Below are 16,606 nucleotides of genomic sequence, written 5' to 3' on the forward strand. Positions count from 1 at the left end.
GAAACACTTTACACTTACAGTAGCTTGTGAGGAAACACTTTACACTTACAGTAGCTTGTGAGGAAACACTTTACACTTCCAGTAGCTTGTGAGGAAACACTTTACACTTCCAGTAGCTTGTGAGGAAACACTTTACACTTACAGTAGCTTGTGAGGAAACACTTTACACTTCCAGTAGCTTGTGAGGAAACACTTTACACTTCCAGTAGCTTGTGAGGAAACACTTTACACTTACAGTAGCTTGTGAGGAAACACTTTACACTTCCAGTAGCTTGTGAGGAAACACTTTACACTTACAGTAGCTTGTGAGGAAACACTTTACACTTACAGTAGCTTGTGAGGAAACACTTTACACTTCCAGTAGCTTGTGAGGAAACACTTTACACTTCCAGTAGCTTGTGAGGAAACACTTTACACTTCCAGTAGCTTGTGAGGAGACACTTACACTTACAGTAGCTTGTGAGGAGACACTTTACACTTACAGTAGCTTGTGAGGAAACACTTTACACTTACAGTAGCTTGTGAGGAAACACTTTACACTTACAGTAGCTTGTGAGGAAACACTTTACACTTACAGTAGCTTGTGAGGAAACACTTTACACTTACAGTAGCTTGTGAGGAAACACTTTACACTTACAGTAGCTTGTGAGGAAACACCTTACACTTACAGTAGCTTGTGAGGAAACACTTTACACTTACAGTAGCTTGTGAGGAAACACTTTACACTTACAGTAGCTTGTGAGGAAACACTTTACACTTACAGTAGCTTGTCACGAAGCACCTTACACTTACAGTAGCTTGTCACTAAGCACTTTACACTTACAGTAGCTCGTGAGGAAACACTTTACACTTACAGTAGCTCGTGAGGGAAACACTTTACACCCTTACAGTAGCTCGTGAGGAAACACTTTACACTTACAGTAGCTCGTGAGGAAACACTTTACACTTACAGTAGCTCGTGATGAAACACTTTACACTTACAGTAGCTCGTGATGAAACACTTTACACTCACAGTAGCTCGTCACGAAGCACCTTACACTTACAGTAGCTTGTGAGGAAACACTTTACACTTACAGTAGCTCGTCACGAAGCACTTTACACTTACAGTAGCTTGTGAGGAAACACTTTACACTTACAGTAGCTCGTCACGAAGCACTTTACACTTACAGTAGCTTGTGAGGAAACACTTTACACTTACAGTAGCTTGTCACTTAAACACTTTACACTTACAGTAGCTTGTGAGGAAACACTTTACACTTACAGTAGCTTGTGAGGAAACACTTTACACTTACAGTAGCTTGTGAGGAAACACTTTACACTTACAGTAGCTTGTGAGGAAACACTTTACACTTACAGTAGCTTGTGAGGAAACACTTTACACTTACAGTAGCTTGTCACGAAGCACTTTACACTTACAGTAGCTCGTGAGGAAACACTTTACACTTACAGTAGCTCGTGAGGAAACACTTTACACTTACAGTAGCTCGTGAGGAAACACTTTACACTTACAGTAGCTCGTGAGGAAACACTTTACACTTACAGTAGCTCGTGATGAAACACTTTACACTTACAGTAGCTCGTGATGAAACACTTTACACTTACAGTAGCTCGTGATGAAACACTTTACACTCACAGTAGCTCGTCAATAAGCACCTTACACCCTACAGTAGCTTGTGAGGAAACACTTTACACTTACAGTAGCTCGTCACGAAGCACTTTACACTTACAGTAGCTTGTGAGGAAACACTTTACACTTACAGTAGCTTGTCACGAAACACTTTACACTTACAGTAGCTTGTGAGGAAACACTTTACACTTACAGTAGCTTGTGAGGAAACACTTTACACTTACAGTAGCTTGTGAGGAAACACTTTACACTTACAGTAGCTTGTGAGGAAACACTTTACACTTACAGTAGCTTGTGAGGAAACACTTTACACTTACAGTAGCTTGTGAGGAAACACTTTACACTTACAGTAGCTTGTGAGGAAACACTTTACACTTACAGTAGCTTGTGAGGAAACACTTTACACTTACAGTAGCTTGTGAGGAAACACTTTACACTTACAGTAGCTTGTGAGGAAACACTTTACACTTACAGTAGCTTGTGAGGAAACACTTTACACTTACAGTAGCTTGTGAGGAAACACTTTACACTTCCAGTAGCTTGTGAGGAAACACTTTACACTTACAGTAGCTTGTGAGGAAACACTTTACACTTACAGTAGCTTGTGAGGAAACACTTACAGCAGCTTGTGAGGAAACACTTACAGTAGCTTGTGAGGAAACACTTACAGTAGCTTGTGAGGAAACACTTACAGTAGCTTGTGAGGAAACACTTACAGTAGCTTGTGAGGAAACACTTTACACTTCCAGTAGCTTGTGAGGAAACACTTTACACTTCCAGTAGCTTGTGAGGAAACACTTTACACTTCCAGTAGCTTGTGAGGAAACACTTTACACTTACAGTAGCTTGTGAGGAAACACTTTACACTTACAGTAGCTTGTGAGGAAACACTTTACACTTACAGTAGCTTGTGAGGAAACACTTTACACTTCCAGTAGCTTGTGAGGAAACACTTTACACTTACAGTAGCTTGTGAGGAAACACTTTACACTTACAGTAGCTTGTGAGGAAACACTTTACACTTACAGTAGCTTGTGAGGAAACACTTTACACTTACAGTAGCTTGTGAGGAAACACTTTACACTTACAGTAGCTTGTGAGGAAACACTTTACACTTACAGTAGCTTGTGAGGAAACACTTTACACTTACAGTAGCTTGTGAGGAAACACTTTACACTTACAGTAGCTTGTGAGGAAACACTTTACACTTACAGTAGCTTGTGAGGAAACACTTTACACTTACAGTAGCTCGTGATGAAACACTTTACACTCACAGTAGCTCGTGATGAAACACTTTACACTCACAGTAGCTCGTCACGAAGCACCTTACACTTACAGTAGCTTGTGAGGAAACACTTTACACTTACAGTAGCTTGTCACGAAGCATTTTACACTTACAGTAGCTTGTGAGGAAACACTTTACACTTACAGTAGCTTGTCACGAAACACTACACTTACAGTAGCTTGTGAGGAAACACTACACTTACAGTAGCTTGTGAGGAAACACTTTACACTTACAGTAGCTCGTGATGAAACACTTTACACTTACAGTAGCTCGTGATGAAACACTTTACACTCACAGTAGCTCGTCACGAAGCACCTCACACTTACAGTAGCTTGTGAGGAAACACTTTACACTTACAGTAGCTTGTCACGAAGCACTTTACACTTACAGTAGCTTGTGAGGAAACACTTTACACTTACAGTAGCTTGTGAGGAAACACTTTACACTTACAGTAGCTTGTCACGAAACACTTTACACTTACAGTAGCTTGTGAGGAAACACTTTACACTTACAGTAGCTTGTGAGGAAACACTTTACACTTACAGTAGCTTGTGAGGAAACACTTTACACTTACAGTAGCTTGTGAGGAAAACACTTTACACTTACAGTAGCTCGTGAGGAAACACTTACACTTACAGTAGCTTGTGAGGAAACACTTTACACCTTACAGTAGCTTGTGAGGAAAACACTTTACACTTACAGTAGCTCGTGAGGAAACACTTTACACCTCCAGTAGCTCGTGAGGAAACACTTTACACTTACAGTAGCTCGTGAGGAAACACTTTACACTTACAGTAGCTCGTGAGGAAACACTTTACACTTCCAGTAGCTCGTGAGGAAACACTTTACACTTCCAGTAGCTCGTGAGGAAACACTTTACACTTCCAGTAGCTTGTGAGGAAACACTTTACACTTCCAGTAGCTTGTGAGGAAAACACTTTACACTCCAGTAGCTTGTGAGGAAACACTTACACTTACAGTAGCTTGTGAGGAAACACTTTACACTTACAGTAGCTTGTGAGGAAACACTTTACACTTACAGTAGCTTGTGAGGAAACACTTTACACTTACAGTAGCTTGTGAGGAAACACTTTACACTTACAGTAGCTTGTGAGGAAACACTTTACACTTACAGTAGCTTGTGAGGAAACACTTTACACTTACAGTAGCTTGTCAGAGGAAACACTTTACACTTACAGTAGCTTGTGAGGAAACACTTTACACTTACAGTAGCTTGTGAGGAAACACTTTACACTTACAGTAGCTTGTGAGGAAACACTTTACACTTACAGTAGCTTGTGAGGAAACACTTTACACTTACAGTAGCTTGTGAGGAAACACTTACACTTCCAGTAGCTTGTGAGGAAACACTTTACACTTACAGTAGCTTGTGAGGAAACACTTTACACTTACAGTAGCTTGTGAGGAAACACTTACAGTAGCTTGTGAGGAAACACTTACAGTAGCTTGTGAGGAAACACTTACAGTAGCTTGTGATGAAACACTTACAGTAGCTTGTGATGAAACACTTACAGTAGCTTGTGATGAAACACTTTACACTTACAGTAGCTTGTGAGGAAACACTTTACACTTACAGTAGCTTGTGAGGAAACACTTTACACTTACAGTAGCTTGTGAGGAAACACTTTACACTTCCAGTAGCTTGTGAGGAAACACTTTACACTTACAGTAGCTTGTGAGGAAACACTTTACACTTACAGTAGCTTGTGAGGAAACACTTTACACTTCCAGTAGCTTGTGAGGAAACACTTTACACTTCCAGTAGCTTGTGAGGAAACACTTTACACTTCCAGTAGCTTGTGAGGAGACACTTTACACTTACAGTAGCTTGTGAGGAGACACTTTACACTTACAGTAGCTTGTGAGGAAACACTTTACACTTACAGTAGCTTGTGAGGAAACACTTTACACTTACAGTAGCTTGTGAGGAAACACTTTACACTTACAGTAGCTTGTGAGGAAACACTTTACACTTACAGTAGCTTGTGAGGAAACACTTTACACTTACAGTAGCTTGTGAGGAAACACTTTACACTTACAGTAGCTTGTGAGGAAACACTTTACACTTACAGTAGCTTGTGAGGAAACACTTTACACTTACAGTAGCTTGTGAGGAAACACCTTACACTTACAGTAGCTTGTGAGGAAACACTTTACACTTACAGTAGCTTGTGAGGAAACACTTTACACTTACAGTAGCTTGTCACGAAGCACCTTACACTTACAGTAGCTTGTCACGAAGCACTTTACACTTACAGTAGCTCGTGAGGAAACACTTTACACTTACAGTAGCTCGTGAGGAAACACTTTACACTTACAGTAGCTCGTGAGGAAACACTTTACACTTACAGTAGCTCGTGAGGAAACACTTTACACTTACAGTAGCTCGTGATGAAACACTTTACACTTACAGTAGCTCGTCACGAAGCACTTTACACTCACAGTAGCTCGTCACGAAGCACCTTACACTCACAGTAGCTCGTCACGAAGCACCTTACACTCACAGTAGCTCGTCACGAAGCACCTTACACTTACAGTAGCTTGTGAGCAAACACTTTACACTTACAGTAGCTCGTCACGAAGCACTTTACACTTACAGTAGCTTGTGAGGAAACACTTTACACTTACAGTAGCTTGTCACTTAAACACTTTACACTTACAGTAGCTTGTGAGGAAACACTTACACTTACAGTAGCTTGTGAGGAAACACTTTACACTTACAGTAGCGTGTGAGGAAACACTTTACACTTACAGTAGCTTGTGAGGAAACACTTTACACTTATAGTAGCTTGTCACGAAGCACTTTACACTTACAGTAGCTCGTGAGGAAACACTTTACACTTACAGTAGCTCGTGAGGAAACACTTTACACTTACAGTAGCTCGTGAGGAAACACTTTACACTTACAGTAGCTCGTGAGGAAACACTTTACACTTACAGTAGCTCGTGATGAAACACTTTACACTTACAGTAGCTCGTGATGAAACACTTTACACCCTTACAGTAGCTCGTGATGAAACACTTTACACTCACAGTAGCTCGTCACGAAGCACCTTACACTTACAGTAGCTTGTGAGGAAACACTTTACACTTACAGTAGCTCGTCACGAAGCACTTTACACTTACAGTAGCTTGTGAGGAAACACTTTACACTTACAGTAGCTTGTCACGAAACACTTTACACTTACAGTAGCTTGTGAGGAAACACTTTACACTTACAGTAGCTTGTGAGGAAACACTTTACACTTACAGTAGCTTGTGAGGAAACACTTTACACTTACAGTAGCTTGTGAGGAAACACTTTACACTTACAGTAGCTTGTGAGGAAACACTTTACACTTACAGTAGCTTGTGAGGAAACACTTTACACTTACAGTAGCTTGTGAGGAAACACTTTACACTTACAGTAGCTTGTGAGGAAACACTTTACACTTACAGTAGCTTGTGAGGAAACACTTTACACTTACAGTAGCTTGTGAGGAAACACTTTACACTTACAGTAGCTTGTGAGGAAACACTTTACACTTACAGTAGCTTGTGAGGAAACACTTTACACTTCCAGTAGCTTGTGAGGAAACACTTTACACTTACAGTAGCTTGTGAGGAAACACTTTACACTTACAGTAGCTTGTGAGGAAACACTTACAGCAGCTTGTGAGGAAACACTTACAGTAGCTTGTGAGGAAACACTTACAGTAGCTTGTGAGGAAACACTTACAGTAGCTTCAGAGGAAACACTACAGTAGCTTGTGAGGAAACACTTACAGTAGCTTGTGAGGAAACACTTTACACTTCCAGTAGCTTGTGAGGAAACACTTTACACTTCCAGTAGCTTGTGAGGAAACACTTTACACTTACAGTAGCTTGTGAGGAAACACTTTACACTTACAGTAGCTTGTGAGGAAACACTTTACACTTACAGTAGCTTGTGAGGAAACACTTTACACCTCCAGTAGCTTGTGAGGAAACACTTACACTTACAGTAGCTTGTGAGGAAACACTTTACACTTACAGTAGCTTGTGAGGAAACACTTTACACTTACAGTAGCTTGTGAGGAAACACTTTACACTTACAGTAGCTTGTGAGGAAACACTTTACACTTACAGTAGCTTGTGAGGAAACACTTTACACTTACAGTAGCTCGTGAGGAAACACTTTACACTTACAGTAGCTTGTGAGGAAACACTTACACCTTACAGTAGCTTGTGAGGGAAACACTTTACACTTACAGTAGCTTGTGAGGAAACACTTTACACTTACAGTAGCTTGTCACGAAACACTACACTTACAGTAGCTCGTGAGGAAACACTTTACACTTACAGTAGCTCGTGATGAAACACTTTACACTTACAGTAGCTCGTGATGAAACACTTTACACTTACAGTAGCTCGTGATGAAACACTTTACACTCACAGTAGCTCGTCACGAAGCACCTTACACTTACAGTAGCTTGTGAGGAAACACTTTACACTTACAGTAGCTTGTCACGAAGCACTTTACACTTACAGTAGCTTGTGAGGAAACACTTTACACTTACAGTAGCTTGTCACGAAACACTTTACACTTACAGTAGCTTGTGAGGAAACACTTTACACTTACAGTAGCTTGTGAGGAAACACTTTACACTTACAGTAGCTTGTGAGGAAACACTTTACACTTACAGTAGCTTGTGAGGAAACACTTTACACTTACAGTAGCTCGTGAGGAAACACTTTACACTTACAGTAGCTTGTGAGGAAACACTTTACACTTACAGTAGCTTGTGAGGAAACACTTTACACTTACAGTAGCTCGTGAGGAAACACTTTACACTTCCAGTAGCTCGTGAGGAAACACTTTACACTTACAGTAGCTCGTGAGGAAACACTTTACACTTACAGTAGCTCGTGAGGAAACACTTTACACTTCCAGTAGCTCGTGAGGAAACACTTTACACTTCCAGTAGCTTGTGAGGAAACACTTTACACTTCCAGTAGCTTGTGAGGAAACACTTTACACTTCCAGTAGCTTGTGAGGAAACACTTTACACTTACAGTAGCTTGTGAGGAAACACTTTACACTTACAGTAGCTTGTGAGGAAACACTTTACACTTCCAGTAGCTTGTGAGGAAACACTTTACACTTCCAGTAGCTTGTGAGGAAACACTTTACACTTCCAGTAGCTTGTGAGGAAACACTTTACACTTCCAGTAGCTTGTGAGGAAACACTTTACACTTCCAGTAGCTTGTGAGGAAACACTTTACACTTCCAGTAGCTTGTGAGGAAACACTTTACACTTACAGTAGCTTGTGAGGAAACACTTTACACTTACAGTAGCTTGTGAGGAAACACTTTACACTTACAGTAGCTTGTGAGGAAACACTTTACACTTACAGTAGCTTGTGAGGAAACACTTTACACTTATAGTAGCTTGTGAGGAAACACTTTACACTTCCAGTAGCTTGTGAGGAAACACTTTACACTTCCAGTAGCTTGTGAGGAAACACTTTACACTTACAGTAGCTTGTGAGGAAACACTTACAGTAGCTTGTGAGGAAACACTTACAGTAGCTTGTGAGGAAACACTTACAGTAGCTCGTGAGGAAACACTTACAGTAGCTCGTGAGGAAACACTTTACACTTCCAGTAGCTCGTGAGGAAACACTTTACACTTCCAGTAGCTCGTGAGGAAACACTTTACACTTACAGTAGCTTGTGAGGAAACACTTTACACTTACAGTAGCTTGTGAGGAAACACTTTACACTTACAGTAGCTTGTGAGGAAACACTTTACACTTACAGTAGCTTGTGAGGAAACACTTTACACTTCCAGTAGCTTGTGAGGAAACACTTTACACTTCCAGTAGCTTGTGAGGAAACACTTTACACTTCCAGTAGCTTGTGAGGAAACACTTTACACTTACAGTAGCTTGTGAGGAAACACTTTACACTTACAGTAGCTTGTGAGGAAACACTTTACACTTACAGTAGCTTGTGAGGAAACACTTTACACTTACAGTAGCTTGTGAGGAAACACTTTACACTTACAGTAGCTTGTGAGGAAACACTTTACACTTACAGTAGCTTGTGAGGAAACACTTTACACTTATAGTAGCTTGTGAGGAAACACTTTACACTTCCAGTAGCTTGTGAGGAAACACTTTACACTTCCAGTAGCTTGTGAGGAAACACTTACACTTACAGTAGCTTGTGAGGAAACACTTACAGTAGCTTGTGAGGAAACACTTACAGTAGCTTGTGAGGAAACACTTACAGTAGCTTGTGAGGAAACACTTACAGTAGCTTGTGAGGAAACACTTACAGTAGCTTGTGAGGAAACACTTACAGTAGCTTGTGATGAAACACTTTACACTTCCAGTAGCTTGTGAGGAAACACTTTACACTTACAGTAGCTTGTGAGGAGACACTTTACACTTACAGTAGCTTGTGAGGAGACACTTTACACTTACAGTAGCTTGTGAGGAGACACTTACACTTACAGTAGCTTGTGAGGAGACACTTTACACTTACAGTAGCTTGTGAGGAGACACTTTACACTTACAGTAGCTTGTGAGGAGACACTTTACACTTACAGTAGCTTGTGAGGAAACACTTTACACTTACAGTAGCTTGTGAGGAAACACTTTACACTTACAGTAGCTTGTCACGAAGCACCTTACACTTACAGTAGCTTGTGAGGAAATACTTTACACTTACAGTAGCTCGTGAGGAAACACTTTACACTTACAGTAGCTCGTGATGAAACACTTTACACTTACAGTAGCTTGTCACGAAGCACCTTACACTTACAGTAGCTTGTGAGGAAACACTTTACACTTACAGTAGCTTGTCACGAAGCACTTTACACTTACAGTAGCTTGTGAGGAAACACTTTACACTTACAGTAGCTTGTGAGGAAACACTTTACACTTACAGTAGCTTGTGAGGAAACACTTTACACTTACAGTAGCTTGTCACGAAGCACCTTACACTTACAGTAGCTTGTGAGGAAACACTTTACACTTACAGTAGCTTGTGAGGAAACACTTTACACTTACAGTAGCTTGTCACGAAACACTTTACACTTACAGTAGCTTGTCACGAAACACTTTACACTTACAGTAGCTTGTCACGAAACACTTTACACTTACAGTAGCTTGTCACGAAACACTTTACACTTACAGTAGCTTGTCACTTAAACACTTTACACTTACAGTAGCTTGTGAGGAAACACTTTACACCCTTACAGTAGCTTGTGAGGAAACACTTTACACTTACAGTAGCTTGTAGAGGGAAACACTTACACTTACAGTAGCTTGTGAGGAAACACTTTACACTTACAGTAGCTTGTCAATGGCACCTTACACTTACAGTAGCTTGTGAGAGGAAACACTTTACACTTACAGTAGCTTCAGAGGAAACACTTTACACTTACAGTAGCTTGTCACGAAACACTTTACACTTACAGTAGCTTGTCACGAAACACTTTACACTTACAGTAGCTTGTGAGGAAACACTTTACACTTACAGTAGCTTGTGAGGAAACACTTTACACTTACAGTAGCTTGTGAGGAAACACTTTACACTTACAGTAGCTTGTGAGGAAACACTTTACACTTACAGTAGCTTGTCACGAAGCACCTCACAGTGACAGTAGCTTGTCACGAAGCACCTTACAGTGACAGTAGCTTGTCACTTAAGCACCTTACAGTGACAGTAGCTTGTCACGAAGCACCTTACACTTACAGTAGCTTGTCACGAAGCACCTTACACTTACAGTAGCTTGTCACGAAGCACCTTACAGTGACAGTAGCTTGTCACGAAGCACCTTACAGTGACAGTAGCTTGTCACGAAGCACCTTACAGTGACAGTAGCTTGTCACGAAGCACCTTACAGTGACAGTGATTATCATAGCAAACTTCATGGTGGAAGGCAATTTGTTATAAATCTTGACTAAAATCAGAACATGTTGGTTTCAACATTTATAAAAGCTTTAACAATATCTGTTTCTTCCTGCAGGGACCAGTATCAATGTGCCAAGAGTGTTGCTAGTATATTCATATGACTGTAAAAAGCACTTCCAGGTGGTTGAAACATTTGCTGACTACCTGCAGAGTAAGTGTAACGTTGAAGTTTTATTGGATGAGAGGAGCACTAAGAACGAAGACCCAAACAACTGGCTGTTAAAATCAGTTACAGAAGTTGATTACATTATCATCATTCTATCTGAAGGTGTGTTCCACAAGGCTGAGAGACAAAATGTGCCAAAGATGCAAGAGATGCAGACCCAAATGAACCGTTTCACTCCCGCGCTGAACCTGATTGTCAATGAAATACCCAAAAAAATGAGCAGTAATAGATTTATTAAAGTGTACTTCAAATATTCGGGTTACCACCATATTCCAAAAATTTTACAATTGAATGCAGCTGGTAAAACGTACAAAATGGTGGAAGAACTTAATAAATTGATATGCCACTTGCATGGGGAACGTCCAAAGATATTGGTGCCTTTACTTCAAGTGTACCCGCGTATGCCAGGCCACGATCTCCTGTCTTCTTCGGTTGGACGTTCTCTTAACGACGCTATTAATGAAATGAGCGATCACGTACAAAAAAATCCCAACTGGTTTACGAAGCTACTTTACTACTCTTCAGACGTTCCAAGAGATGTCAAGAATAATGACGGTTGTGAAAAAGCTACCAAAAAGACTAGTGGAACTAAGACAATTCAAGTATATCCATCATTCAACTCAGAAAAACATAGTTCAAAATTTTCAAAATTGTTTAGAAAGTCTTCGATGAGCTCAGAACTGCTCTAAAACTTATTACACAAAACTCTAGATTGGTTCGAAAACGGTTTGGTTTGCACAGCTGAGAAATAGTCACCTCTTTAAATTAGTTACAAGAGTTTAACAGAAAGGTTCTTCTTGTTGGAAAATGCATTTATAATGCATTAATACTTCTGTCAGTATAATTTCAAACTGAAAATGCACCTTTTAAACCAATACCAGACTTTTTGTTTGTTGAACTGTTCATGCTCTTACATGGATGGATATAATAATATGAAAAATATATATTTTGCAGGAGAAATTGCATGATATTTATTCATTTACAGTTTGCTCCTGGTGAAGAAAAGGTCCACCTTTCAGAAGTGCTCAGGTTATGGTTTGTTTTGTTTTATTTTGTATCAAGACTTGTTATGAATGTGTTTTTGAAAAATGTTTTAAATCAAATCATCAAATCATATTTCTTTTTGAAATTGTAACTGCCCAAAAAAAAATTAAGTTTCTATTCTGTATTTAGCTTAATGTTAAACATCAAAATTGGTATTGTGTGATTTTTGCCATAAATATTAGTTTTATTGTCTCTCTGTGCTTAAAGACTGTAACCTGGTAGTTAGCAAGGTTTGTGGTTCATGTCTTGTAACAACACAGTCATGCTTTTGGTCATGGGTGTGTTATAAGAGTGCCAGTCAAATCCCACTGTTTATGGTGGATGCTGTTGCCTTCCCTCTTGTGTTGCTTCAATACATTCTCAACGTTTCAGCCGAGACCTTCATTAGATTTCTTTGATGATTGTAGAATTTCTTTAAGTACAGAAAAGTGGGTGTAACTGTTATAAAAACATTGCTTCTTTGAGATGTAAAACTTCTAATATAATATCAAGCCCACTCAGTTTGTAATTTTTCGAGAAAGTATTTTATTTTTACTGTTCACATTTTGCTGGGTTACTAAGTGGCGTAATCAAGTTGACTGGTGGAGAAGAAACGAACTGTGATAAGTTATATTTTACTCCATAAAACTCCAGTCAACACAAAGTAAGTTATAGAAGATACTTACCCTACTTACCTTAGGTTCCTTTTTCTCTGTTACTGTCGGATTCCTTTGTCGAAGTAGCCTCTTGAGTTTGTCATACTCCCTTGTGCAAATTAATTGAAAGAAGACGCAAAATTACGATTTTTTCCATTTTTTGCATTTTATATCTAAGAATTCAAAAATTACTCTCAAATTAATACATGATAAGACTGCCTTTATTTTTCGGAAGATCATTAATCTGCTTTGGCATCGAGTCCACGAGTTGACTACAATCTTTACTAATTTTTGGATCGCTGTACCACACCTTAATTGTGGCCTCAATTAGCTTATCTTTTGTAGTACAGTCTCTTCCCCGAAGTCTTTCTTTACAAATCGCTCAAAGATTTTCAATAGGATTTAAGTCAGGAAAGTTTCCAGGCCAGTCCAGCACCTTTATTCACGTTGTAGTCATAAAATTCTTCACAAGTTTCGATGTGTGGCACGGAGCCAGATCTTGCAGTAAAATGCCAGATCCATCTGGAAATCTTTTTCAATTTTAGAACGACTCTTCTCTGCAAAAATTTGATGTACTATGGTCCTCGCATCATACCTTCTATGATATGTAAGCCTTCGACGCCATAGTAGTAGAAAAAGCCCCAAAACATCTTCAAGGGATGTTTTACGAACTGATTGATGTGAGATTCTCGAAGTTCCTCACCTGGAGATCTGCAAACATGCAGACTTCTTTGACCCTATATGGAGAAATGAGTCTCATCACTGAATAACACCTTCCTCCATTGTTTTTCATCCAGTTTTTGTATTGATACCGTTTTTTCTTCATTGAGTTGGTAAGAAGTTGTTTTTTGACTGGTCTCCTTGCCCTTCTAACGCAATTTTGAATTACGTAATATTCCTCAAAATTCCATCATATATCCCAAAAATAGATTGACCGTACTGCAAAACACAGCTAATGACGCCATCTGTGTGAAAAATGCCTATTAAAGGATATCGGCGAGTCTGAACCAACCGTCATGCTGAAAATATTGTAAAATGACCGTTTGTTTCAATTAATTTGCACAAGGGTGTATGTTGATTTCTTGTTGAACACATTTGGGGAACATGATACACAACTTCACATGTGTAGTCAAAGTCACTGTTTTTTACGGTCCATGAGCCATTTGTCCAAATACCTATACATGTGAGTACACAAACACTTGCTGATCAGGTTTACACCTCCAGTGTTGGCTGGCTCACCGTGGTTCCCTTCTCTGTCGTCCACTTGAATTCAGCGTGTGATGCTTGCCTTGACATAGTGAATTTTAAAATCTCAGGTCTACGAATCCACTTTTCGTTTCCATGATTTTCGACTCTTCCGCCCATCTCTTGTTAAATTCCACTTCCGTCAATCGATATTTAGCCTAATCCTCGTGTTTACTCTGATTCTTTTCATCACCACCGGAACACTTTCCTTTACATTTTCATACACTGCTTTGCACCTTGCGAACCATATCTGGTATTTAAATTCACTCAACATAAAGAAGGAGAATTTCTGATTGGTTTTCACTGGTAGTGGAGTATTAAATAAGACTATACCGTAACTTATCAAGCCCGTATGGAAAATATCAGATATCTTCCGCCAATATACTTTAGCATATGCTTTGTTGTTTCTATAGACTGGCAATACAGACATTTGTTTGTCTTCATAACTATCTGCTTGTTTAATCTTTCTTTTGTACTAACTATATCATGTGCTATTTTATAATTTAGGTCTCTTCTTTTGATTTCGATTTTCCTGTTACTTGTGGACCATATTGTCTTCCAGTTTATATGTGGATATTGGTTTACTATTTTGGCTTGGATTTTATCTGTTAGATTTTCGTATATCTTTTCCATTAACATTTTATGTAGTTCAATTGCTGGGTTTTTCTTTGTCATCTTTTTTGTTTTTGTTATCTTTTATAGGTTGGCTGGTGGAGTTTCTGCTCGTAGTGCTTGAGGTCTGGTCTTATTTATGTAAAATGTGGCGTTGAAACCAACTGTGTAGTTATAGAAAAGAGCACAGTTGTGTTCAGACCCCATAATTTTACACGTGTTCTGGATCGTAACTGCTGTCAGGTAGTTGTCCAACTTGGGTAGACCTAGGACTCCTTCATTGGTTGGAAGATTGACCATTTCACGTGACAGGTGTTCTCTTTTGGAGTTCCATATAAAACTGTACATTATCCTATTATTATAATTATATATTATATTATTCTTTTTATTTTCTTGATTTCCGTTTCTGGAGGCAGAAGTGTTCTGCCTAGATATATGACACTTAGATATATAACTTGTTTTAAGGCTTGTGTTTTAGCTTGATCGGACAGCTCATTCTCTCTCCAGGTTTCTATTTCTTCCTCTATTTTTGTAACTTTGAGTTTCCAGTTATGGGCTATTGGGTCGTACGGACCCAGCCATATTCCTAAAATTTTGATGGGGCTTGTTGTCCAGCTGATATTAGATGGGAAGTCATTTCTGATTCTCCGTCTACCCAGCCAGAATTCTTTGGATTTTTCTTTATATATTTTTGCTCCACTTGCACTAGTGACAGCGTGCTTTGTTCTATTGCTTTTTCTGTAGTTAATGTCAGGGTAACGTCATCAGCATGTGCAAGGCACTTTTGCTGAATGCCCTAATTGTGTGGAATGTGGACTCCTGTTATTTCCGGGTCTGAATTAACGCTACTGAGAAAAGTTTTGATTATTAGAACATGTAAAGTTGGAGAAAGGGGACATCCCTGTCTTACTCCTGTCTCAATTTCTAACTTGTCTGTCAAGTGTCCGTTTATATTTATTTTAGCTGTCACCTTTTTATTTTTCAGTTATATTTCTTTAATACATAGAACAAAAATTTATGGTCTATTTTATCAAAGGCTTTCTCCTGATCTAATGAGATCATGCAAGTAGGGGTGCCTTTGCTATTGGTTATTTGTATTATATCCCGGAGCATATTAACATTAAAAAGTATGTCTCTTCCGGGTACTGCAGAAGTTTGAGCTGATTCAGAACACTTGTAGTTCTGTTATTTATACATTTAGTAAATACAGGGTATTTGGAAAGTCACTGTGCACTTGTGTATTTATTAACAGACATGTTTCAATATAGAATACAGGAGGTAAATATGAATGACAATTATAAACAATGTTGAAAGTGATCCCTGTTTACATCAATACAGTTTTGGATCCTTATTTTGTTTCTAAACACTGCTATCAGTTGCTAGCTTCAAATAGACTGAATAGACATGATTGTCGCTGCTTTTAAGTCATCCAGCGTGCGCAGACGATGTTGATACACTGCAGAAACACGGGCTTCCCCCTTTCCACTATGCTTGGGAGTTGATGGTTTACTGTGGGAAGGTGACCTCGTGATGGTGGGTGCTACCTTGGTAGGTGTGGGTGACCTTACAGGCATTGGATTGTTGACACCAGATGAATGAGTGTCGATAGGTGATTGCTCTCCCTCGGAGTCTGACGAGGGTAGAGATTGCTGTAAGGCAGATGTGTCTGAGGTGATCTCCAGAATAGCTTTAGTGGGCACCTGTTGTAAAGCACAAAATAGTTCCGGAGACATGATTGGAGCGGTGTACATAACAGACGATTTAGAAGCGTGACGGGATCGCTTCTTCGGACTCATTAGGGAATCAGGCGTGAGATGTGGATGTCAACGCCGGTAGCCCTGGAAAGGGCTGAAGGAAATAAACCAATAAGCCTTTGTTCGTTTGTGTGTTAAGTTGTAAAGCACGTTCGACGCGCGCAGTCTGCACAGTTAGCGCCCGGGGATAAAGTTTTCGCGCCCCCTCGTGACAAAATGTTAGCCATAAGGGGGTCCGCAATGCTTTCCCGGAAATTTATGAGTTTTAGAA

General features: G+C 39.5%; 1 protein-coding gene across 1 annotated transcript in view; it reads left to right on the plus strand.

Annotated features, from left to right (window-relative positions):
• LOC143245939 (uncharacterized) overlaps positions 1-16,606 on the plus strand; it is a 34,899-nt gene that overhangs the window by 17,122 nt on the left and 1,171 nt on the right. Inside the window, exon 7 of the mRNA XM_076492190.1 lies at positions 10,935-12,080. Within this exon, the coding sequence (XP_076348305.1) occupies positions 10,935-11,734 (800 nt within the window). The 3' untranslated portion in view covers positions 11,735-12,080. The remainder of the gene's footprint in view (positions 1-10,934; positions 12,081-16,606) is intronic.

The sequence above is a fragment of the Tachypleus tridentatus genome, chromosome 3 (assembly GCF_004210375.1).
Source record: "Tachypleus tridentatus isolate NWPU-2018 chromosome 3, ASM421037v1, whole genome shotgun sequence".
NCBI lineage: Eukaryota > Metazoa > Arthropoda > Merostomata > Xiphosura > Limulidae > Tachypleus > Tachypleus tridentatus.